Consider the following 23,440-nt stretch of genomic DNA (forward strand, 5'->3'; position numbering starts at 1 on the left):
AATTTTCACCATAATACATCTAGACACGGTATGGTTACTAGACCGGTGAAAAATGTATAAGAAGTATATAAAAAATAAAATAAAATAAAAAACGGACAAAGATTAGCGGACCACCTGCTTTCACCCTACGGACGGAACGTACCTACCTTACCTGAGGTAACCTATCTTGTTTACACTTCGATTGTTGTCCCTCGCTCGGTATTTCCCGATCAATTCATGAACATGACTCTGGATCCGTCTCGCGCTGTTGCGTCAATCACATTGGAACTCTCTTTTTTTTTTTTTTTTTTTTTTTTTTTTTTTTTTACTCTCCTCCACAAACCGAGCGCAACAAGTCGGAAGCTTTGCCAATATATCCGTGCCCTGGGTTTATAATTGCTTACAACTTCGATACCTTAGTCAAGCAACTTAGTTGCATAACAACAACAGTCTCGTCCCATATTCAGGTTTTATGCACCCGCTATATGGTTCGGCTCGTTGCAATTATGAATGGTACCTATGTGTGCAACCGTACAACTACCGTACTACCATACGAAGTACAAACTGGGAAGCAGCATCATCACGTATTTCCCCGTTGACAGCCGACCAGGGTGATCCCAGTTTCTACAGACGCAAGCCCGCTTGCCGTCAGCGGAAGCTATCACGACACCCTGGCCGCTGGGCCGAACAGTCTTGGTTGTGGGCCTTTCCGGTGGTTTGGGCGAGAGGGATCATTCCAATTAGAGCACTTGGGAGGTGGTAGCTCACAGCGAAGGAAACGAGGCGGTCAGCTTAACAAATACCAAGAGTACATGAGTGCATACCATAGTACTGTACTCGCGACAGCTCACAAAAAGACAAGGTAGACCCCAGGTGAGGTATGTGCCTGACTTGTCATACTCCACCTCGCCCCAACGAGAGCTGCACCAACAGTGCAGTTTGGACCGTTGAGTTCTCGTGGCTTTGCAGGAGCAAGCGAGCCTCGATCTTGTGTTTGCGTGGGTGGGTCAAGAAAGCTCCCAGTTGTTTCCTACGGAGTACATAGTACGTGGTCTGCCCCCCACCCTCATCGCTGAGTTCATTCATGCGAGTGCTGTTTGAGGAGTGGTGCTCGGACGGAGTACCGCCTGCGTGGTCCCTGTTACCGGAGAACACCGTCTACCAACAACATCAATTTCGTCCAATCCCTGTGCACGACAAGGCTTACTCTCCACAAATGATCCGAGGTAACGCGAAACTCCCCTTTCTTCCAGTCTGTACATCCCACATTGTGTCTCCATCATCCGAGCTGAACAGCTTACTATGTACAGTAGTAAGGTGGGCACCATAAGCGCGCTTTGTACCAAGCTGGTTACTCTATTCCTCTCCATATCCCCGTTCTCCGTTGATATTATTCGTCTGATTTTTTTTTTTTTTTTTTGGTATGGATCTTGGGAAAAGCTACGCTCGGGTCCCACTGGTTACCAACATGTTCGTACTGTACCCACCTTTCCTGGCAACAAGATTGTAGCCTGACAGAAAGCTGGCGCGAGCAGATTAACGAGGTTTACTAAGTGCTTACATGAGAGCCTGTCCCAAGTCTTCGCTATCCGACCATTTCGGCAAAAATGCTTCTTCTTCTAAACGGTTCGTGCCCTCAGGCAATGCATACTTGTCCTGGTATACATGCAACTTTGCCAGGGAAGCCGAACAAAAAAAAAATTTGGTATGTGTTATTATACGGCAACCCTACTGCCTTCGTCTCCACAGCCTTGAACGTGGTAAGTGTGAGAGTTTACGTGGTAGGTGCTCATCTACCATAGGTATAAATAATTTCCGGTGCCTGAGTAGAGGAACAGGTACAGTTCTGGACCCGGCAGTTTGGAACCGAAAATCTGTAGCGTTTTCGACTCGCTTCCCACGGTGTCACAGCCGTAACCACAAAGGAAATACCTTGCAGGCCGGTTATCATTTATCGCGGCTCAGATACCCTGCTCGTGGGGACTAAGCCACACACGTCAGCTCAGTACATAGCCAAGGGCGGCACGGTAATGTGACACATTTGGCTTTGTCCGCTCTTCACCAGGGAGCCGCCTCCTTCATACTCATAACAAGATATATCTTAGGTACCCCAAGTGGTTTTGGCGCTAACATCCTAGGCGGCGCGCTTAATCATTTCGCAACACCACAATGGTTGGTAGCGATTGCGCTATTTCATCAGATAGATACCAGGCATTCCTCCGACATCGCACGTCTCACCACCTAATCTCCGGTTTCTTTACTTATAACCTTGGTAGCTATAATAATAGCATTCGTATTATACAACATTACGGACATTAGTACGAAGTATGTCCTGGCTGAATAACGGTAACAAAACTACACTAACGAAACGAAAAAGCAAATGGAGCTTTCCATGGTCGGGAACAGGTCGTATAACTGGACTTGGAAGATCCCTGCTTAGATTACCCCACCGTTTCCAAGCTGTCGGGACCTAGAAGCCCAAGTTATTGGCTGTCGTGGGTAATCATGATCCATATCATCCCCTGCCTCAACCTTTTTCCATTCTTGGTCCATCCTTGGTCTCAGCTTATTACACAGTAGCAGACGGTTGGATGTTCCTTGGGGCTAGCGCGATACACGAGCAAGATACGTTCATTTTCATTTTCAGCGTTTGCGGAAGGCCAAGCAATCATTCCGGCAATTTTGATTCGCCAATAAATGACAGGCAACAGAATAAATAACCAATAGGAGAACATTTGAAATGGAGGCAAGGGGTAATAATCAAGGAGACACAACAAAAGGCATGGCCCCCTTGCTACTTGGCCCATCAGAACCCGCAGCCCAAGCAAGGTATTTTCTTTTTCTTTTTTTTTTCTCTTATTACTGTTCTTCATGATCCTTACAGCATGCTGAAAAGATATAAACAAGCCAGCAGTCGCAAAACGGTCAAATATCTTATGACGTACTGTTCTTTCTTTTTCTTTTCTTTTTTCTCGAGAACCAGCAACCAAGTACCTCTCTATGTAGTACATAAGTTGATACGGGATTTGCTCCACTTTAATCAACCCAACAAGCCCAAGTCTTGGAGACTACCCACCAAGTCCGTCCATCGAGGACTTGTACCATACCGGTACGTGGTCAAGACCTGGCCTGGTCGCGTCACATCACGTCCGTCCACCGTTTGCGGAACGAGAATGGAGCAAAGAGAAGAGAAAAGAGGCAGGCAACAGAGATCACCCGAGATTCTTCTCCGATATAGCGATTTCTTCAGGCCTTCGATGAACCCCAGAAGCTACAGAACGTATCAAGGTAGGTGCCTATTCGTGCAATGCCCACGCAATGCCCACGCAGTCTTTCCAACCCAATGTTCCTCTGCCCACCCTGGTTAGGTACCTAGGTGGTATACCATGTACTATTAAAGTCACCAAAGGACGGAAGTAACCTAAGCAAATGCCCCCCACAATTAATACTTGCATCTCGCCGCGATGCCTGTTCACCGCCGACTCATGTGACATTGACATTACCTCAAGGGTGGTAAAGCTCCGAAATGATGAAAGGCAGGAAGGTACCACGTAAAACCCAAGAGCCCTAGGGACTCGGCGGAACCAGATTGTTGGATCCCCGCCCAAGCGAGGATTCGAAGATGACAAGTCGGGGATTGGGAGGACAAGGAGCTGCCGAGGGACGTGTTCCTAAGGTACAACCAAAGGTACGAAGTAATGTTTTTTTTTCTTTTTATCTTATTATTATTTCCTTTGTATTTTTTCGTTATCCCTTTATCCATCTCATCCCCCCGCATGTGCAAATCAACTATTCCCATTCTACCTAGCCTTCCATTACAATCCAGGGATGCCATTGGACAAGTTACGCTTACAAGTTATGCTTATTTACGCTTTTGCCAGTCATTCTGCTGTGCCTGCTTGTGACTTGCCGCACACAACAACACGGTTATTGTTATCACGAGCTTCGCCTCACTCCCTCAACTGCCACGCCCCATTTTCTACGAAGTACTTAATGTATGACTGTTTTCTCTTGGATGCACGGCGGTACGTTTTGTATCACACGGCCCAAATCCCAGAAAATCCCGGACCCGGTCCAACCTTGCAGGCGGCAGCAGGCGGGCAAGGATCGGAGGGCTCCATAATAGCATGCTTCCAAGCGGCCCTTGACAACGAAGCAAGAAAACAAAGACCGGTCAGCACACGGATGCACAAAACCAGACATTGACGACAATGATTCATTCTTTGCTTCTTTTTCATCTTATTCTCCTAAACCATCTCTCACAAATCCTGAGCACGCGGTTATTTCGATGTTTGAGACGCAGGTCCATCACATACAGGCCGCTTTTTGCCCTGATTTTTTTTTTTTTGGCGGTTGGCCTCTGACTTGGAGACCTCTTTTGTTTTCCTTTTTTTTCTCGTCACACAAAAAAGAAAAAGAAAAAAAAACTCGTAAAAGCCGCCAGCTCTGGCGCGCGAGAAAAAAAAAGTCTTGAGCGGGAGGGTCACACAAATGCAGGTTGAAGCCTGGCATGCACTCTTCTTTTGCACATTATTCAGGCACAATGAATGTTTGTACACAAACCCCCTCCCCCCACACAGACCGATTTAGCAAGGTAGCAGCCTGGAATCAAGGCCTCGCCGGAGCTTCGGCCCTGCGAAGAACAACAGAACACAAAACAACGGGCGATCCCACCCGAGATTTTCCAGGGTTGCTGTTTTGGGTTTTCACATCACGATCAGAGAGACGAAAATGGACGGCGAGGTTTTCTGGTCGCAGGTTACATATGCGATGCTGAGCTGTTCGGTTCCCAAATCCAAGGCCAGCGCATACGTAATGCCAGGGCGTAAAAAAAAAGTGCACTGCATTGACATTGACACGACAACTTTTTGCTAGCTGGCAAGGTCACATTCGAAAGAAGCGAGTGCTGGTCGTCGCGGTCACATCTAGTGCGCGTATCCGTATAGACAAGACATGCCGTTTGTCAATGACATCAGTCACAACATCTCGCCACGCAGTAGAGAGGAATGAGAAAAAAAAAGAGAGGCGGGTGGTGAGAGCGAAAGCGAGAGGTGAGGCTTCGCTTGGCCGGTGCTGATTTGCCCTGTCTACCCACACCGAGTTTGGATGTTGTTTGTGTGTGGTGATTCGGTCTGCATCCAACGTCGGCATGTGGTGCCATTTTAATTTGCCGTGTTTTTTTTTTTTTTTTTTTTTTGGGCGCACCGCATGTGATAGAACGTTCCCGGCTTGATGGGTCACTGTTGCTGTCGATGGCTGCTTGTTTTGTCACAGCCCTGAACTAGGTGAAGAAAGTGCCATGGAGCGGCGGATTAGAGTATTATAGAAATCCGTGTGACCGTCCGCATCTGTGTCCCTTGCAAGCAACAATGTACGTCAAAATAGGAATGTTTCTGCAATCGACCAAGAACCCAAGCCAACCGGATCATGAGGTAGATCTTGAGGAGTTCGTTGACAAATGAGTTAGCAATCACGGTTACCATCCCTAAGGCTCACCAACTACCGACAGCTTCCCTACCTACGTAGCAAGGTATAATTAGCTACCTACCTAGTCTGGTCACAGACAGGGTCCACGAGGTTCCAAGTCGAATGTAACGCAAGTACTGTGCGAACAAATGGAGCAGGTTCTCCAAACACAACATCTTGAGGACCCAATCGCATCTTCACACAGTTTGTAGAGAGATAGCCTTCACAATACACATCTCGGCTAGCCAAGAAAGGTTGTGTTGGCAACCAACATCACGGAGGTGAAGCATAAAGACTTGGCTGTGAGTGGTAAAGTACGTTTGCATGGGTGACCTATCTGATAATCTACTGAATCTCAACTCTCCGTCAATAATGCCTCCGCGTCCACAGCGGTCAGTGCGACTAATGCACCACAGGGATGTGATGTAGGAATGTTGGAGGGAAAAAGACGAGGCGTTTGATGACGCTTAAAACTTTTTGCGGGAGTATTTGTATCGTGACCAACAATTCGAGTAAACTGGAAAGAAGGGCACTCCCCCCCCCCCCCCCCCCCTCCAGTCTCCTCCCTGTCCACCTCTTGCCTCCCAAACCAGATGGGTTTCCATTCTTTCCCGAGCTTTCAGTAGGCTGTCCAAAACCACAAAGCAATCTGGATGCCTTGAAAAGAATACGGCTACATCTTCACAGCAAGCCGTGTAACTTAAATCAAACAAGAGGAAGAAAATGGTGTCAATACTGGGTGTGGTATCGCGCAATGACGCCGCCTGTGGAAGAAACTCGAGGATTCTGTTTCTATTCCCTCTTTCACCAACACGCCTACCATTCGTATTCGCCAGTCGCCTTGTGAAAAACGTATTCTTTGCCGTTAACGCAGAGGACACCATCCTTGAGAGTACACTTCCTATACAGTCGAGACACGGGTTAGCAGTTGCGAGTAAAGAGGGGAGAAAAAGCCACAAGCAAGATTTTCAAAAGGTATACTGACCACTTGTTCTTGACGCGCTGGACCTTGTCGTAAAGACAGAGCATTTGCTGTTGCAGCTCGTCTCCATCCTCGTCACTCTCGTCGGGTTCGTTATCGTCGTCAAGATCAGAGTTGATGGCGTCGTCAAGGTCTTCATCTCCATCATCATCGTCAGGTCCGTCAACCTGCGGGACGCTGCCGCCACTGGTGCTAGGCCCAGTAATGGTGGCTTGGGGAGCTGCCCGACGGCGACGATCCTTGTTCTTCTTCGTCTTGACCTGCTTGAGCGGGACCATGAGCCCACCGCCCTCCATGGCCTTGGCCTGGGCAGCAATTTTTGCATGCAGCATCCGGTCAACCTCAACACGACCCATTGCCGTTGCGCTGCCGTCAGCGTTGCGACGCATCATAACAGCCTCCCAGGTGTCTTCCTCATGAGCGGGACCATCCGTCTGAGATTGGCCAAGGGACCCGTTTTGAGGCTGTTGCGGGGGCTGCATTTGCTGTTGTGGGTTGGAGGGTATTTGTTGTTGGTGTTGTTGATATGCTTGCTGTTGTGCAAGCTGCGGCTGCTGCTGCTGCTGCTGCTGCTGCTGCTGTGCCTGAGCGGGGGGCATGGGCATAGGCATTGGCATGCGCTGTTGTTGGGCCTGGGCGCCGCTCTGCATCATGTTGTTGGCGGCGGCGTAGTTGGCAATGTTCTGCATCGCCCGCTGCTGGGCAATATTGGTGGCGTTACCAGCGGGTGGTGCGAACTGTCCCACAGGCTGAGTGCCAGGCTCCAGCTTTATGGCGGGTTCACCTATGGTAGCATCCTTCTTTTGCTGCACACCGTTGTTGGCGGGAGGGTTGGGACGCGGCAATGCCAGGCCAGGCTGAGCTGCAGTAGGGGGGCTCAATGTAGCTTGCGTGTAGTTAGCCGTAGGGGGCATACGGTGTTGGTCCGCTTGAGCTGGTGGCGGAGGTGGTGTGGGTGCGTCAGGCTTTGGATCCCAAGGGAAGGAGGCAGCCCCCATAGTGGTCAACTTCTGCTGCCATACCTGTAGTTATCGTCCAGCATGGTTAGTATCTTGTGATCCAGAGACGACGAGCAGAACATCATTCTCCAAGCACATATTGAATGTGTTGAGCAGGACAACCCAGTATCGAGATTGCCAAGTCCGTGTCGTGGAAGAGCTTCTTCAACACTGTTTCCAGTAACATTCAGCTGGCGCAAGGGCAACGACAAAGTGACATGATCAATAACAAATGTATCAAGAAGCGAAACGTGTGTCGTAGTCAGGCCAGCCAGCCAGGCAGCTCGCAGCAACAGGTGCCACGTGACATCCACAGTGACGCTCCAATGGCAGCGCGGGATTGAAGTGGATGTGCGGCACGAGGCAACTAAGCCATGGGGAGTGGGACTTTAAAAAGTGCCCAAATCCCTCCCAACGCCCGCCCGTGCCGCTGAGTCCAGATGATTTCACTCTTCACCCCGCTCATTCTCTCTCCGTCGGATGCTAGGCAGCAGCAGGTGGCAAAAACACGCAGAAAAGAAGAGCAAAAAAGGGAAAACAACGGTCGGACATCGAGAAATAACAAAAGGGATAAAATAGTCAACCAGTCCTCTTCGCAGTCGGTCGCATGCTTTTTTTTGCTTTGCTCTTTTGCTCACCTCTCATTCTGACCTCAACACACGGAAGACAGCGAGCGACGCAAGATGGAACAGGTGACGAAAAACTGACTGAGCAGAGACTGGAAGAAGAAGAAGCAAAGAAAAAGGCGATAAAGTCTTACCTGCTGCAGTTCGTTGATCTCACTTTCTCCGAAGCCGTTATCTTCAAAGTCGGTCCGGGACGCCTCCATGACCCCCTTGATGATCTGCTCGTAGACCGTTCCTACGACTGCGTTCGACATCTTGAGCGATTTTCGAATGTACCGTACAGCGCGCAACTTTAGAACGAAACAGGGGCCGGCTGATGGGGTGAAGGTTTCAAAAGATTTTTGAAGAATCCCGAGGAATCGCTTCTGGCCCGTTCGTCTAGGTCCAAGAAAGATGCTTTCCTCTTGTCGATTGCGATCCGCGCGAATTTGAGGATTCGGTCAGTTATCGAAGCTTTGATATTTGGTCTTCAATCCTGTGATTCAAATTTTACGGGCTCGTTGTTCCGTGGTCCCAGTCCGGCCGGCCGTGGTCGCGATCAATTCAGTCGCTCACGCGGCGGGCGGGCGTCCAAATTGTCTCCAATTCTAAAGGGCGCGCGAGGTTCAAAACAAAGGCGTAGCAATTGATATGGTATTCTTTTTTTTTGTTCTCTGTGACTCTTTTTTGTCTTCCTCTGTTACTCCGCTTATTGGGAACCTCTTGATCTGTCTTAACGAAGCCCGTCGCGTCTTTTTTGATGTGTCGTGTGAGAGCGCGTGAGACAAAATCCGATGGGGCGGGCACTTGGGGGGCTGGTATTCAGCCGATTTTGGTGTTGGAGCGGTGCAAGTTGGTCAGGATTGACAAGGTCGAGAGGTGATTTAGCATGACCCGCTTATGTCAGCGAGCTTTGTCACCAGTCGACCTTCACCGCTGCAGGGAATCTGACAAGGGCAGAAGTGACGTGCATGTGCTTACAGCAATCGCTGGGCTCGCGATACATTAGATTCATTCTACGAGTAGTTACGTTGCCTTGAATGAGTAAACATCGCAATTTCCAAGTATCCCTTTCTTTGGTGCCACCTATGTTATGTCTTGAGTACCATGGTCTTTCCAAGCAAAATGATGTTGGCAACGCGATGGATGATGATCAACTCTGCATTTGGTATATAATTATGCCGGGAACAGGTAGGATAGACTATTCACCATAGCGATTCCCATAGTTGTTTTGGTTGTTTTTGTATCAAAGGTCACCACCCTCTAGTTCATCCACAAATATATACAACCACATTCCTATTAGCCATTCTACAACCTAAACTAAGATGAAGTACGATATCGAAAACTTTTCCACCAAGCGAACCCAGAAACATACTTCCTCCAGGCCAGTCTATATAAGCAGTACGACAACGCAAATATGAAATAAGCCCCACTAACACTGCCTAGTCGACCCCCCAAAAAGAAAGAAGTCCAGGCAAACGACGCTTTTACAAACATACATATCTTAAAAGGAATACCAGCATCATCAAAGAAAAAAGTCAGAACAATTGAATTTCGTCCAGTCCACTCAATCGATGTCTCGTGAATGTCGTGACGGGAAATAAAGTACGAAAGAGCCAATACCTTCGTCACCCAGTGAGCGAGTCGTGGTATGAGGCCAACCAACAAAAAGATTCAAACCTCTCCCCTCCCATGTCCCGAAACTCCTCGCTTGCAAATTGAGAAAAAAGAAGAAAAAAGACAAAAAGCCCCAAAAAGGATGCCCCGGCCCGAGTGTTCATGCCCTTCGCTCCAAAGAACTCATTATTGAAGAACCAAGCCCGTTATGTACCTACCTTTTAGTAATAACCGCTGGATTTGGTTTGACGATTCTTCGCGTCTCTTTGAAGAAAGTGCCGGTGAAATAGTGATGGCAGCTATCTATCGACGATTTTTTCTCTTTCCATTCTCTCATGCTGGTTGAATGTCGCTTTTTCTTAGCGGATGGTCATCTGCTTGACCATGTCGGCCTTGCTGGAAGCACCCAGGCCGGCGGAGCTAGCACCAGGCTTCTTCTCGAAAACCTTCCAGAACTTGAGGCTCTCGTCAGCAGCCGCGGTGGCCAGCATCTGGCCGTCGGGGCTGAGACAGCTGTGGAGGACACGGCTCTCGTGGGCGGGAATCTCGACGGTGCGCACGAGGGTCGGGTAGCTCCAGATGCTGAGTGAGTTGTCGGGGAAGCCGCTCGAGCTGACAATCTCCCGGTAGTGGGGGCTCCAGCGCAAGCTGGTGACCTGCGAGCCGGTATCGATGCTGTTGACGCGAGCACCCGAGGTCGAGTTCCAGAAGTGGATGTGGCGGTCGTACGAGCCACCGCCGGTGGCCAGCAGGTTCATGTTCCAGGGGCACCAGGCCAGAGCCTTGACGGCGGCCTTGTGGTTGGTCTTGGTGAACTTGGGCACGGCGAGCGAACGGGCGTCCCAGATGGAAACAAGATTGTCGTTGCCACCAGTGGCGAGCTGGGCACCATCGGAGCGCCACTCGAGGCCGCAGACCTCCGAGGTGTGAGAGACAAGCTCGGCAACCTTGTGCTCGGCGATGCGCACATCGTGGTTGAAGACAAGGCCGGAGCGAGCACCAGTAGATAGGAGGTGCTTGTTCCATCCCATGACGGAGACACGGGTGTCGTGGCCGTGCATGCTGCGGACCTTGGCGCCCTCGGCCACGTCCCAGATCTGTACCTCGCCAGTTCCCATACCCACACTGACGTAGGCGCCGTCTGCCGACCACTTGACACTGCTGACGTACGTGTCCGGGCTGGTCTCGAGCAGACAGCTGACACTGCCCTCGTCAGCTGACCAGACGTAAACACTGCGCTCCAGGCCAATGGCGACCTGGTTTCCTGAGCTCCAGTCCAAAAGGTTCAGGTAGTAGTCATCAATCAGTCCAGGAGCGTCAAGAACACGCTCAGGAGCTGTGGCAATGCGGCGGCGAGATTGTGCGGAGGATGAGCTGGCAGGCTTCAAGGGACGGTTGTACTGCTGGCGCAGGTCAATGGGCTTGGATGACTCTGGGGGCGCGGGCTTGAACTCCAGGATGCGGGTGTTGAGGCTAACTCCGCAGGCGTTGGCGATGGAGTTTTGGTATGCTGCAGTATTGGGTGAGGGACGCGAGTAAGGCTCAGCTTCGTCATCATCGTCACCAATGTTGAGCGCCTCGAGGGCGGCAAGCGCCTCGTCGGCAGCGGAGGAAAGAACGCCAGAGGACTCGCTGCTGCTGCTCTTGGGTCGCCTCTCATGCATGTCCAGCTTGCCAGAGCCGACGTTGGCAATAGCGGAGCTTGCAGTACGGTTGGGGATAAAGCGGTCGCCGGCGGCATAGCTGACCGAGGTCTTGGAAGTCTTCTGCCTAATAGTCTTCCTTGTCTTGGTGCTGGAGGGGGTCTTGGTTGCCTGGTGACCTGTGCCGGTCAGAGTGAAGTCTGAGACGCCAAGCTCCAGAGCCTTGCGAGGAGTGGAAACACCGCGAGCGATGTTCGACTTGGGTGAGTCACGCTGCTGCTTCGCGGCAAGATGAGCGGCAAGCTTGGACGTGTAGCTCGACTTGCCAGCAGGCTTATAGGTTTCATCGGGAGTGCATGGCGATGAGTTGACATTGATAGCCACGGCAACGGCGCGCTGACGTGGGGACGGCGTCAACGGCATCCGTCCGCCAGCGGTCCGGGAGGAAAAGAGTCCCGTGTGGGACTTGAGCGGCGTCTCGCAAAATGCAGTCGCCATTTTGGTATAACCTTAGGTAGTGATTTTGAGTCTGTACTCTTGCGTGAAGATGTAAACGAATAGACGTGACTATGCTCAAGAAGGTATGATCCAGACGCAGCAGATGGCTTTGTTCGTTTGCATGGGGGTTTGTGTGTGATAGGTGGATGGATGGGAGAGAAGTTTTTATGATTCTCTTTCGGGAGTAGGGATGAATGTGAGGAGAGCAGATTCTGGATTTGTAGGTTGTTGTCTGTCCATGTTCTTGAGAGTGAAGTCGTGGCAGGAGCACTGCCTTAAGAAGAAATCTGTTTACTGCGGGAGTGACCGTCCGTTGGCAGGGCAACAGGAAAGACTTGAATAAAAGTGGGTCTCGCGGTAAGCGCTGGCTTGGCTGGGTCAACGACTGGGAAACTCCCGAGCAACGTCATTTGATGCCCCGTTTTAATTGGAAGCTGTTACAGACCGTGGTCTGTCTCTGGCATTGGAAAGGACCGTCTTTCCGTTGCCCATCTCACGTTGCCTCAGCATTACCTGTTCGCTGCCCGTGCTAGGGTAACCTGAAATGGGTGAGCGAAGTGGCTGGATCCACCAACTGCCTAGGTCTGCACTCCACTGAACTTTCTCCCAGCACAGTTGCTGGCTGGTCGGTGGATTCTTTCACCTTTCGCCTTCAGTTGAGGATCGATAAAACAGTTAGTCACGTTGGGTACACACAAACCTGAACTCGGCGGTTTCACACGCGGTCTCTGCATTGGTGGCTAATGTGATGGTTGGGTTGGTCGCCAGCCCACGAAACATGTGCCAGAATAACTGATTACTCTGTTCCTTCCTGGACTCGACCTGATCTTCTTCGTCCGATTGTCATTAACAAGCGAGATTATATGTACGTCCAGCTGTCATGACTCCTAGATCACAAATTGGATGGTGAGCCCGCGTAACTCCCAGGTACGGTACCTGTATATCATGAAATGTAACCCCTTGGCATTGGAGGAAGGGCGACAGGAGTAATGGTATAATCTATTCAGGAGTAGTCGAACTGTCCCAGGCTTAGATGCTACACATGTCGCTATACCTAAACTTACTGAATTGCGATGATCACTCTGACTAGGCAGGTACTCTCAATTAAGTTCAAGCCATTGCCGTAAAGTCGTAGGAGCCCAACTTCACGTTCCTAGCCATCCTTTTAGTTGCTTCCTGTCAACCCATGCCTTGCCGAAGATGCCCCAAGGTCTACTATGTATGTAGCCTAGAGGGGTTTGCACAGAAACTCGTCAAAACGCCTATCGTAAAGTACAGGGGCGACTGATTGAACTCGTACGCCGAAGTTGAGAGAGCTGTTTCCATTTCCCATTTTTCAAATTTGAGGTGACCTGTATGTCTAGTGGTAGGTAAGGTAGGTACCTAACTAACTACCAGGCAACTAGGTGGGTAGTTTACTATGGTAAGTGACCATCTCTTATGCAATTACCTATCGTTCCATCTGATGGTAAGCCCGGTCGATCATGGCACTTTTGTGTGTCCGGGAGAATGAATGACATGGGTGTTTTGACATTGGACCTAGCGATTTTTCTGTGAGACAGGCAGAATGGCAGCCAGGAAGCAAGTTTTTGTCAGTACTCAAAAGCATGAACTTGAAGTGAAAAGCAGAGAAATGGAGGCTCTCGTATGGATCCCACAAATGCTTTTCATCCTCTTCTCAAGCACATCAGCCCGACTGTCAGGAAAGCGAGATGCCGTTTTAGAGCCGGTACGTACCGGTGGATCCCTGCGATGAAAGCAGCCACACACGAGAATGAACCCCTGCAAGAACCAAGAAAGGCCCGTGCCCTCCAGCCTCAGCTCAGCCAAAATTTATTGCCCAACCCCAAGGTGGAGGACGAGTGGGTTGGGTTCCCCATCCATGTGTTTTTGTGTCAAGACATTTTGATTGACGGTTTTGAATACAACCGTGCTGCCGTCAGTGCACCAAGCGCCTCCGCCTATTACGGACCAAGCCAGCCGACCCGACCCGACCTGCCAAAGAGCACGAGAGACATTCCCATTCACAAAACCATTGATCGTCATTAGCGCGCGACTGGGTCCCCCGATACAATGGTTTCCGACTAGCTGGACCACCGACCGATCCCAAAGCAAACCCCACGCAACATGGTCCAGCCCGCCAATACCGCTGGGGCGCCGCAGTCCCTCTTCGGGGGCGGAGCGCCGACCGCGCCAACCCCCGGAACCCCACAGGGAGCCTCTATCGGCGCCGGCGCCAGCCCCAGCCCAGGTCCAGGCGCAGGCATCGGTACATTGACAGCATCGTCGACTCCCTCGCTGCTTAGCCAGACCAGCGCTCCAGGCTCGGCCACGTCGTCCAACAACACTTTTGTAATGACCAACTCGCCCGTCAAGAGTCGTGGTATACCTGACGGATACAGGCCCAAAGTGACACGAACTCTGGGTAACAGGCCGGCCTGTTTGGTTAACGCCTCGGTGACATATTGCGGCAACAACCAAATTTATGCCTTTGGCGGCTTCGATCAGTACACCGATGAGGTCTACAATCATGTCTTGAGGCTGGATCTCGTGAGCCTTCAGTGGTCCCTTGTTGACAACTATGGCGACATCCCCGGCGTTCGTATGGGTAAGGTTTCAGGCGCCTAAATCGCATCCCACACCGATCTGCGTACTCCATCTGCCCTCCGGATTTCTTGCGACGAGATGCTAACCCTTTTTCACGGATAGGACATACTGCTACACTCTACAAGGGTGACAGGTTACTGGTATTTGGAGGCGAAAACGAGCACCGTACATACCTTTCAGATCTGATAATATTCGACTTGAAGACGGCTCACTGGACACAACCTCAATGCAGCGGTCCCATACCCCGAGGTCGCGCCAGGCATGCCGCCATTCTACACGAGGACAAGCTTTTCATTGTTGGTGGCATCACTGGTCACGATAATCACGTGTTGGACGATGTTTGCTTCCTAGACCTCAAAACCTTTACGTGGTCGAGATCGTGGCGGTTTGTTTCACGATTCGACCACAGCGCATCGATATGGTACGTTGTTTGCGCCACAGCTGGTATGATACCTGGTTATCTGACACAGGACTGCATGCTAACATGTGTCCAACCCGCAGGAATGATAGAGTTTGGGTTTATGGTGGACTGAGCGAGGAGATGAACAGGACCAGCGAACTCTGGTGGCTTGATCTCAAGGGAAGCCCTGCTTTCGAAACGCCGCCTCAAGTCGGCACATATGACAGAGCCTCGCTGGCCAGTCGAGTCAGCCACTCTGCCCGGCCAGCATCCTACTCCCCACTGGTGCAGTCCCCGATAGTTGGGACCTCGGGCTATGCTGCCAATTCTAGGACAGCACAAGTCAACCCTCCTTCGTTCCAGCTCAAGTCCTTTGCTCCGATAGCCCCCGGCACAATCTCATCGATCAAATTCCATTCAGGGCCTATTGTTCCCGAACAAGGCACCGGCTACCATTTCCACGTCTACTCTTCTGGAACCCTGCTTGACTTTTTGACTCCAACCACATCATCATCATCCAAGGATTGCTCGCTCTCAGCGCTGGATCTGAATTCCTTACGGTGGCAAAAGCTTGCGGAGGGTAGAGAGATCTTCAAGAGCGGCTATCGTTGGCACTACTGTACCCTCAGCGAAGATGGCACAAAGGCCTGGCTTTTGGGATGCCCGTCTGAGCAGAGTGCTCTCGATCTGGGTGCAAATGGTCTCGAAGAGTACCTGAGTGACATTATGGAAGTTGATCTGCGCCGGTACGGATTCCTGGGCAACAACATGGCCCCCGAGCCGCGGGCTGAGTTACTACGCCCCTCATCGAGGATCCGTATCGTTGAGCAGCCGTCAAGAGGTCTTGGCGCAGATTTGGCCACTTTATTCAACGTTCCCCCGGAGGCCGGAAGTGGCACTGATTTTGTGGTCACGGCCCTTGCCGACGACTGTGAAGATGAGAGTATGGTTGGATCCGCACTGGTGCAGCCTAGCGATTCCTCATCGGTCGGTGGTGCAGACTCATGGCTCTCGCCTGACGCTCCAACATCATCGCCCATATATGTGCACCGGCTCATTCTACAAGCCCGCTGGCCGCACTTTCGCCGACTCTGGGCCTCACAGATGGCTGAATTTCATACTCGCAAAATGCACATCCCTGAGCCATACAGCGTGGTGAAAGCCTTCCTTTACTACCTTTACACCGACCGGATAGATCCTTCGATTGAAGATGAGGGGGCTGATTCAGGAACGACTACCGACCTGTCCGACATTGCCGGGTTGCTGGTCATGAGCAACATATACGGCATCCCGCACCTGCGGCTGTTGTGCGTCAACCGGCTTGCCAAAGAGTTGGATGTTGACCATGCGTGTATCATCTGGTACCGCGCTGGACTGGCCGACGAAGAGTGGCTCCGCAAGCGCGCTGCAGCTTACTGCCTGACTCATTGGGGCAGGATTGTGCGGACCTCGGGCTTCCTGCGGCTTCCGAGGAGCGCTTTGGTTGAGCTGTCGCAAGAGATCGACATGGAGGGCCGCGTGATCGGAGGCGAGGAACTGGACATGTTTGTCGGCTCCACCATGGCCACTGATAGCTCCGGGGCTTTGGCGAGGCGCAAGGAGAGTATGAGCAGTCAGCCGAGTCAAATGATCGAGTCGGAGGTGGACGACGACGATGGAATGGAGCTCAACTAGGGCGACAACAACACTGCAAACTATGAGAAAGCCCTACTCGTTCTATCGGAGGACTCCTTCCTATTCAATCTGCTCATTTCATCAGCTCCAGATATTCGAATACGAAAAGCTCGACCAAGACCAAATTCAAGACCTAGAATCCTGCTTGGTGGCTTCATCGAGACTTTCCTCAGGGTTCATCAGGAGCTTGGTATCCCAGGGCATGACGACGCAATGATGAGCCTTCACGGTTGGCTTTCGAATTTACTTTTTTCCGGCGGAGCCATTCTCACTTTTTCTGTCTTGAATTTTTTACAGTGTTCATATTTGTTCTTTGCAATTCATTTATATCTCGTGTCATGATTTATTGCCGGCATCATGTCTTGCATTACATACCGGAGTTTGTGTCGTTTCAATTTCTCTTCTTTTCTTTTCTTTTCTTTTCTTTCTGTCTTGCTGTCACTAGGGAGCTTGGTTTGGCTGGACGGGGGCGTTTGTTCAATGATACATGATCTTTACACGGACTAAATGCTATTTCCTCTTTTGCCAAATCGAATAGTGCCACTGTAAAAATTTATCACAAAGTATCAATCATAACCACGAAGCAAAAGGAGAGCCCAACGCGTAGTGTCATTCTCGCTATAACGACTGCATACACGCGGCCTCGAATAGCTCTTGGTTTGCTGCTGACTAGACCTCTGCGAGATGAGAGTACGCACCCTTGGATCAGTATAGATTTTGTGCCATGACGATTTTTACGCTGTCGACTTCTACCTTGGACCCCATATACGCACAGCCGCGCCAAGTCAGAGAGGCCAAGTACAGAACAGATGACTCTATTGTCTTTCGCGGGGGCAGATAGTGGATTCGACTTCATTACATTCCAGCTCTCATCGTGTACACGTGAACCATCGATGCAGAACCCACAGATCACGACGCATATGTTTACCACTAAAATCTGTCTTTTCCCTCCAGTGTACCTATCTATCTATAGGGCATTTGTATCGCAGCCCACCACCATAGCCACCGCCATTGCTCCTGTCCTGCAGTACTTCCAGGCAGCTCTGGTGGTAAATATGCCGGCAGGCCAGCACGACCAGCGGGCCCAGCGGCTCGTCCTTTCGCCTCGTGGCTCCGCCGCCGCTACCCTCGTCTGCGCTATTGTAAGCGGCTGAGGGCCCCCGCCTCTCGGCGGCCATGACGCCGGCCACCGCCTTTGCTAGGGCGCTGTCCTCCTCTGCGGCCTGGCTATAGGGTTCGTCGTTCCGTATCTTGAAGTCGGCCCTCGACCGACCGGCCTGCTGCTGTTGGGCCAGGTGCTGCTCCGTTGCCTTGCCCTTGCCCTTACCTGTCTCAGGACCGATGTCTTCAGTATCAGAAGCAAGGAGGAGAGAGTCGCCGCCAGAGATGGGCTGCCCACGTAACAGAAGTAGATGGCGCCGCCGTGCCGCCTTGTCCTCCTTCGAAGCGCGGTCCCTGTTCTCCTTCTCCTCCCAAGCCTTGAGTACCGTGCTTCCCGCAACGCCCGGCCCAGTGACCCTACGTCCGCAAGCCTCACAAGTCGAGCCCCGGGGTCGCCAGCCACGCTGCCGGAGTTGGACAGCGCGCCCAACGCTGACGAACAAGCTGCGCTCTAGCAGGCGGTTTGCAAGCCTCAAGATGCTCTCCTCATAGGCGTACGCCGAGAATATGGTTGCCAGTACAGCCCGCAGGTCCGCCAAGGAGGGAGAGCTTGCCGCCGCCTGCGCGAGGAAGGCACGAAGGATACGGAGGAAGGAAAAATTGTTGTTGTTGATGTGAAGGGCCGTCTTACAGCCAGGACTTGTTGCCGAGGACTTGGAACCAGTGGCCGTAACTGCTGCTGGCGATACTGCTAATTGATTTGTAGCTGTGGCAAGCTTCTGGTTGGTTGGTGTTGACGTTGATGTGAGAAGCGCCGTGAACGTCTGCTGGACCAACGACCTCAGTCCATCGAGGATTTTGGCTTTGCCCATGTCCTCGTTCTGTAAGTCCTTGCTGTTGTTACCACCGTGTGCATCCCCGCCATTGGCGACTTTGTTATGCGAGTCCTCAACCGCGGCGGAAACAGACCTGGTTAGTCGCACCGTGGCGTTGATCAGATCCAGCCAAAGTTTCTCCTCGTCAGATAGCTCTCCGTCCCCACGGCCGTGCTTGTCTTTGCCCTTTGCGTCCTTTCCACTGACAATATTAGCCTTCTTCCTGGCCGCGACTGCCGCGGTCCTTGTCTGACCCTGGCATAGCCAAATGCCGACGAGGATGTATTTCTTCATGGCTTCCATTATCTCTTCCTCATCATCCTTGGACTTTTGCCGATGACCGTCCGCGCCGTACGCCGCCGCCAAAAGACCGAGAAGAGCGCTCTCCAATGTGCCCAGGTGCCTGACCAGCCGCTGCATGGCCTCGCCAACCCTCCCATCACGCGCCATCAGCACGACTGCGGCATCGACCACGCCCGTCTCCTCCATTGCTGGAAGAAGGCTTTCAAGCCGTAGATCCGCCGTGCTCTGCACCAGTCCAATATACTCGGACACATGCATCGGGTCGAAGCGGCACATAAGCCTCACATACCGCTCTACCAGCTCACTGTGGATGGCTACCTTGGTACTGTTGCTGTTGCTATCATCATCGACCTTTCTCCTCACGTCTGCGTCATCTTTGCCACTTTCAGAGGATGGCTCCAGGATCGTTCTCAAGTACCGGAACTGTAACTGTGGCTCGTCATCGACGGCCTCCAGCAAGTCCGCGTGTAGCTCCCTCGCGCCATCATCAATAGTCCGCGCCGCCCTCGCCGGGTCGAGCTGAACTAACGCTCGCGCATTCTCCCTGACAACCGCATGTACGTCCTGCAGCTGGCGCTTCGTTCGTCCCCTACCAGCCTGAGCAAGGCACTCTGCAATGCATTCGAAAACACCCTGGCGGTCCCCCCGATCCTCAAAGTAGGTCGCAATGAGCTTCCCGTACTGCTGGTCGCCTTTATAAATACGCTTGAGGACGCGATAGAACCCAGCCTTGCGGAACAGTGGCATCAGCGTGACCGCCAGATCAGGCGGCTGGTACATTGATAGAAGATACTCGACGCTGAGCTGCGTGTCGTCGGCCAAGTCCGGGCCTGGGTAGTCGCATAGGCCACGCAGGACCCTAGTCAACGTCGAGCCGGGTAGTAGTAGATACTGTGGATACTTTGCCATGTTTCGAGCTATAAACATGTCCAGGTACACTGTGTCTTCGGCGCCAAACCCGTTGGCTGCAGTCATGGTCTCGGTGAGGATGCTGATAATATACTGCCTGTCGACTGTCGCACCGAACACGCGCTCCTCATCGGCACTGCTGTTTTCGTTGCCATTCCTCCCGTTGAGCAATTTTTCGGGCGCGTCAGTGTTCAGGAAGCCGTCTTCAAACGCCTCATTCAAGCAAGCCAGGAAGTCGGGCGCGTTGAACTTGAGGATCATCCGCAAATACGGAAACGAAGGCTCGTCTTCGAGGTCGGGTCTCGTAACAAAGCGTTTCCTGGAACCCTTTGGCCATGAAATGCTCTTGCCCGAGAACAAGAACCAGTATATGTCCGACTTCGCCTGTACGGCCACCGGCTCATCCATCGCCTCCTCAGTTGGATACACCCGTCCCGTCAACACATATGATAGGTACGGAAATATTTTAAGGGCGTTGAGGGGCCCGTCATCATCGACTTCGTCAGGTGGGCAGTACTCCCCGTTAAGCATCAGGGGCAGCAAAAGCTTCAGCAACTCGATCAAAGGCGTGAGGAAGTCGTTGAGCGCCTGGTTCCAGACGTAAATGAGTGCATCGTAGAGACTGTGCTGCCGACACAGGCTCGTCATTTGGTCGAGATCGAGGGTCATCGTATCCATGTGGCACACCATCTCCTCCAGCCTGCTCTCCCAGCCCTTTTCTACAAAGTGCGCCACCACGGCCTTGACCACTGTCGGTGGAATCTGAGTGATACTCTTGTCGAGAACATACGGCTCGAGCGTCTCCAGGAAAATGCCCTCAAGCGCCGCATCCTCGTACCACTCATACATTTCGTCAAATAGAAAGTCGACATCACCTACGTTGTGGCACGCGACGAAGCACGTCTCGGCCAGCTCGCGCATGTGCTCGTCATCTGCCGTCTTCTTGTCTTTCTTCCGCTGCCCAAAAGCGTATTTGAGCGAAGCAGATATTATTTCCATCAGCTTCTCCTGCACCATGTCATGTCTCAACTTGGCGTCCTCGGGCAGGCCGATGGTGAGCTTGTCTGCGTCGCCAGTATAATAAGACGTGGCGAGCTGTATGGCTGCTATGTAGTCTCCATGTTCCATCAAAGCGATCAAGCGGTCTGCCCAGTTGGACAAGGCTCCAATAGAGACGTCGTTGAAGCCGAGCAGGAAGATACGCCCCTTGTACGTCCTGAACGACATGGAAAAAGAGTCGGCAACCACACCATGCATGGTGGTGTCTTCCTCGTCGTGTTGCTCCACGAGGTTGTACAACTGCTTGGAGAATAGATCAGTATGGTATATGTGCTTATGGATCAAGTCAAATGCCTCTGTCATGCGCATTGTCTGGTCTTCAAGCACAATCAGCCGCTGGGTGACGGTCAACACCGTAAGCACTGAACGGGTGAGCCATTGCACCGCTACGATGGCTTCTTCAGACCTCCATCGGCTTCTCGCCTTGAAGCCGAGACTTGGAGGCTTGTCCTTGGCATCTGCGGGGATCTCATCCACTTCCAAGACGGTCAGGACATTGGACCAGCAGTACACCAGCTTGACCTTGGACATATGGCTGCCGGTTTTGGGGTCTGGCACTTTTAGCTTTACGGCCGGGAACCAAGCCAAACAACCGCTCATGGTGCTATGTGGCGCGACCTCCTTGGGGCGTGGGGATTTGTGCTGGGTCTGTGCAACTGGAGTCGTAGAGACCACCACGAGCAGGTAAGGTGTCAGCATGGCCGTCAACCCCATCGTATCTGTTGCACGCTCGATGTTTCCGAGAGGCAGAGGCGCAAACGCAAGGACCGTGCTCGGCTTCAGGGGCTTTCCAGGTGGTGGTTGCGAGCCAGGGTAGCGGCCCAGTATTCTGCTCGTCTTGACGACCCGTCCCAGGGCGCCGGTGCCACGAGTGGCGAGGTGCGCAAAGGCCATACCCCTGTCATCGGCCGAAACCAGGGCGGTTCGTCTGGTACCCAGGAACCCCAGATGCGTGATAGCAACGTTTGGAACGTGCCCATCAGCAGTTCTGTTCTTCAGCTGGGATGGGTCAAGGTGAGGAATGTGCAAAAAGGGCCTGGCAGAGCGGGCGGTATCCCAGGTGAATATACTGCCATCTACATGCCCGCCTGCAATGGTTGTGTGATCGGCCGAAACGGCTATAGAAGTAATGGCCCCCGATTCGACAGCTATCCAAGGGATGCTGGTTAGCACAAGTGCCTCTCCTCATATCGAGAGGCGCAATGCATGCTCTCCGTGGTAGATAGCCTCTTCTCTCACCTTTGGTTCCAGGCCCTATAATCATCTTCAAGTTTTGGTGGAAATCAAACATTAATATTATACCCTTGGACGTGCCCAATACAATGCAGTCCGACACGGCTATGCAAGTTGGGGACCCAAAGTTCCTCTTCCCGGTCTCCGAAAAGGCCTGGGATGTAAGTTTTTTGAGCTTGGTCCACCGCACAACCTCCCAAGGCGGCGACGAAGTCTCCGTTTCACCGACGTTTGAGGAGTCTACAATGAAGGTGCTGCTGAGCGAGGCATTGCGGCTGTGGGCGGACAGGAAGGCCGGCGATGACGGCCGCTGGGAGAGCAGGCTAGGCGAGGCGATGCGAGACTGGAAGCGACGGTCAAAGGGACGAAAAGAGGGCGTCGGGCTGCCAAGACCTGGGCGGGAGGGAATGGAGCGGAGGAGGCTGCTGCTGCTGGGGGAGGAGATGACAGAGCCCTGCGGTTTTCCCGGTCAGTAGGTTGTCCGTGTGGTCGACATTGACAAGCGTCAAGGCACCAGACGGAGAAAGGCGATGCATGCGCACCTGTGCAGAAGGCGAGTCGTCGGGGACGGAGAGAAGGGAGTCAATGGGGCTGCCGGCACGCCTCGGTAGACCACCGTCAATGGAGCCATCGTCGGACGCGGTATCGTTGCGGGCATCGAGCATCAGCTTGTGATATCGTTGGGCGGCCACACCATTGCCTATGGGCGTTGGAGGCTCCGCATGGCGCGCTTCCTCCCGCTCTTCCTCTAGGATCTCCACAATGCGATCTGCGGCATTTGCGTTGTCGGTCTTTACCGTACCCGCGTCGTGCAGGATCCCATCGTTATCGTGGTCGTCGTCATCTTCTGCGGCGGCGTGGTTCCGCTCGGGCTCAGACGACAGGTCAGCCATTGTGGAGCGACTTCCATGTCGGTGTATCTGTTTATTCTCTATCGCCGCGTCTAGGGACGGCGCATCGTCAGGGCGATGCTTGCGGAACTGGGGTTGGTGCGTGGGTGATGTGGTTGCAATCCAGGCTGTGATTACACAAGATACTGATGCTGTAGGTTAGGCGAGGTACACTGGATAATGCAAGGTAGTAGGCAAGGCTACCTACCAATCTTAGGTACCTTACCTTTGCTCACTATAGGTAGTGTGGGATGAAGTGGGTCGATCTATTTGAGCTGCAGCTTGGTTCGGGAGACAAACGTCACAGCAATTTGAGCTAAACAGCAAGTGGGCTGGAAACTGGCTGCACAACGACTGCCTCAATACTAAGGTAATTACTATCGAATTCCGTATCTGAATTTCCCCATATTTCATGAGTACATAGTAAGACATTTTATCATTTCCATATGACCGGATTCGTTGATACACGCTTGACCAATTGTCAAAAAAAAAAAAAAAAATCCACGTAAAGTACTCCATCGGTGTTTGTGCAACGTAATTACATACCTACCTACCTACCTACCTACCTACTCCGTAGTAGTTTAAGCTCCTCCACTTTACG

The 23,440-nt window shown here is 52.2% G+C and overlaps 5 protein-coding genes across 5 annotated transcripts; 1 reads left to right on the forward strand and 4 right to left on the reverse strand.

Moving 5' to 3' along the window:
* Positions 1–873: 873 nt before the first annotated feature.
* On the reverse strand, positions 874–1,248 carry MGG_15651 (uncharacterized protein; the record flags this gene model as incomplete). Its single annotated transcript, XM_003714090.1, has 2 exons — positions 874–1,117; positions 1,187–1,248. 2 exons carry the CDS (start codon positions 1,246–1,248, stop codon positions 874–876), a joined length of 306 nt encoding a protein of 101 aa, XP_003714138.1.
* A 4,731-nt stretch (positions 1,249–5,979) lies between these two features.
* Positions 5,980–8,867, reverse strand: MGG_01235 (uncharacterized protein). The gene is made up of 3 exons (XM_003714091.1): positions 8,186–8,867; positions 6,431–7,449; positions 5,980–6,346 (listed from the first exon to the last, which is right to left on the reverse strand). Exons 1-3 carry the CDS (start codon positions 8,303–8,305, stop codon positions 6,262–6,264), a joined length of 1,224 nt encoding a protein of 407 aa, XP_003714139.1. The 5' UTR covers positions 8,306–8,867; the 3' UTR covers positions 5,980–6,261.
* A 424-nt stretch (positions 8,868–9,291) lies between these two features.
* Positions 9,292–12,021, reverse strand: MGG_01236 (WD repeat-containing protein slp1). Its single transcript, XM_003714092.1, has one exon. It carries the CDS (start codon positions 11,786–11,788, stop codon positions 10,007–10,009), a length of 1,782 nt encoding a protein of 593 aa, XP_003714140.1. The 5' UTR covers positions 11,789–12,021; the 3' UTR covers positions 9,292–10,006.
* A 1,628-nt stretch (positions 12,022–13,649) lies between these two features.
* On the forward strand, positions 13,650–17,061 carry MGG_01237 (kelch repeat protein). The gene is made up of 3 exons (XM_003714093.1): positions 13,650–14,396; positions 14,498–14,816; positions 14,897–17,061. The coding sequence occupies exons 1-3, from the start codon at positions 13,916–13,918 to the stop codon at positions 16,467–16,469; spliced, it is 2,373 nt and encodes a 790-aa protein (XP_003714141.1). The 5' UTR covers positions 13,650–13,915; the 3' UTR covers positions 16,470–17,061.
* A 202-nt stretch (positions 17,062–17,263) lies between these two features.
* On the reverse strand, positions 17,264–23,144 carry MGG_01238 (uncharacterized protein). The gene is made up of 3 exons (XM_003714094.1): positions 22,492–23,144; positions 21,956–22,403; positions 17,264–21,864 (listed from the first exon to the last, which is right to left on the reverse strand). The coding sequence occupies exons 1-3, from the start codon at positions 22,840–22,842 to the stop codon at positions 17,429–17,431; spliced, it is 5,235 nt and encodes a 1,744-aa protein (XP_003714142.1). The 5' UTR covers positions 22,843–23,144; the 3' UTR covers positions 17,264–17,428.
* Between the last annotated feature and the right edge of the window lie 296 nt (positions 23,145–23,440).

Source organism: Pyricularia oryzae, chromosome 2 (assembly GCF_000002495.2).
Source record: "Pyricularia oryzae 70-15 chromosome 2, whole genome shotgun sequence".
NCBI lineage: Eukaryota > Fungi > Ascomycota > Sordariomycetes > Magnaporthales > Pyriculariaceae > Pyricularia > Pyricularia oryzae.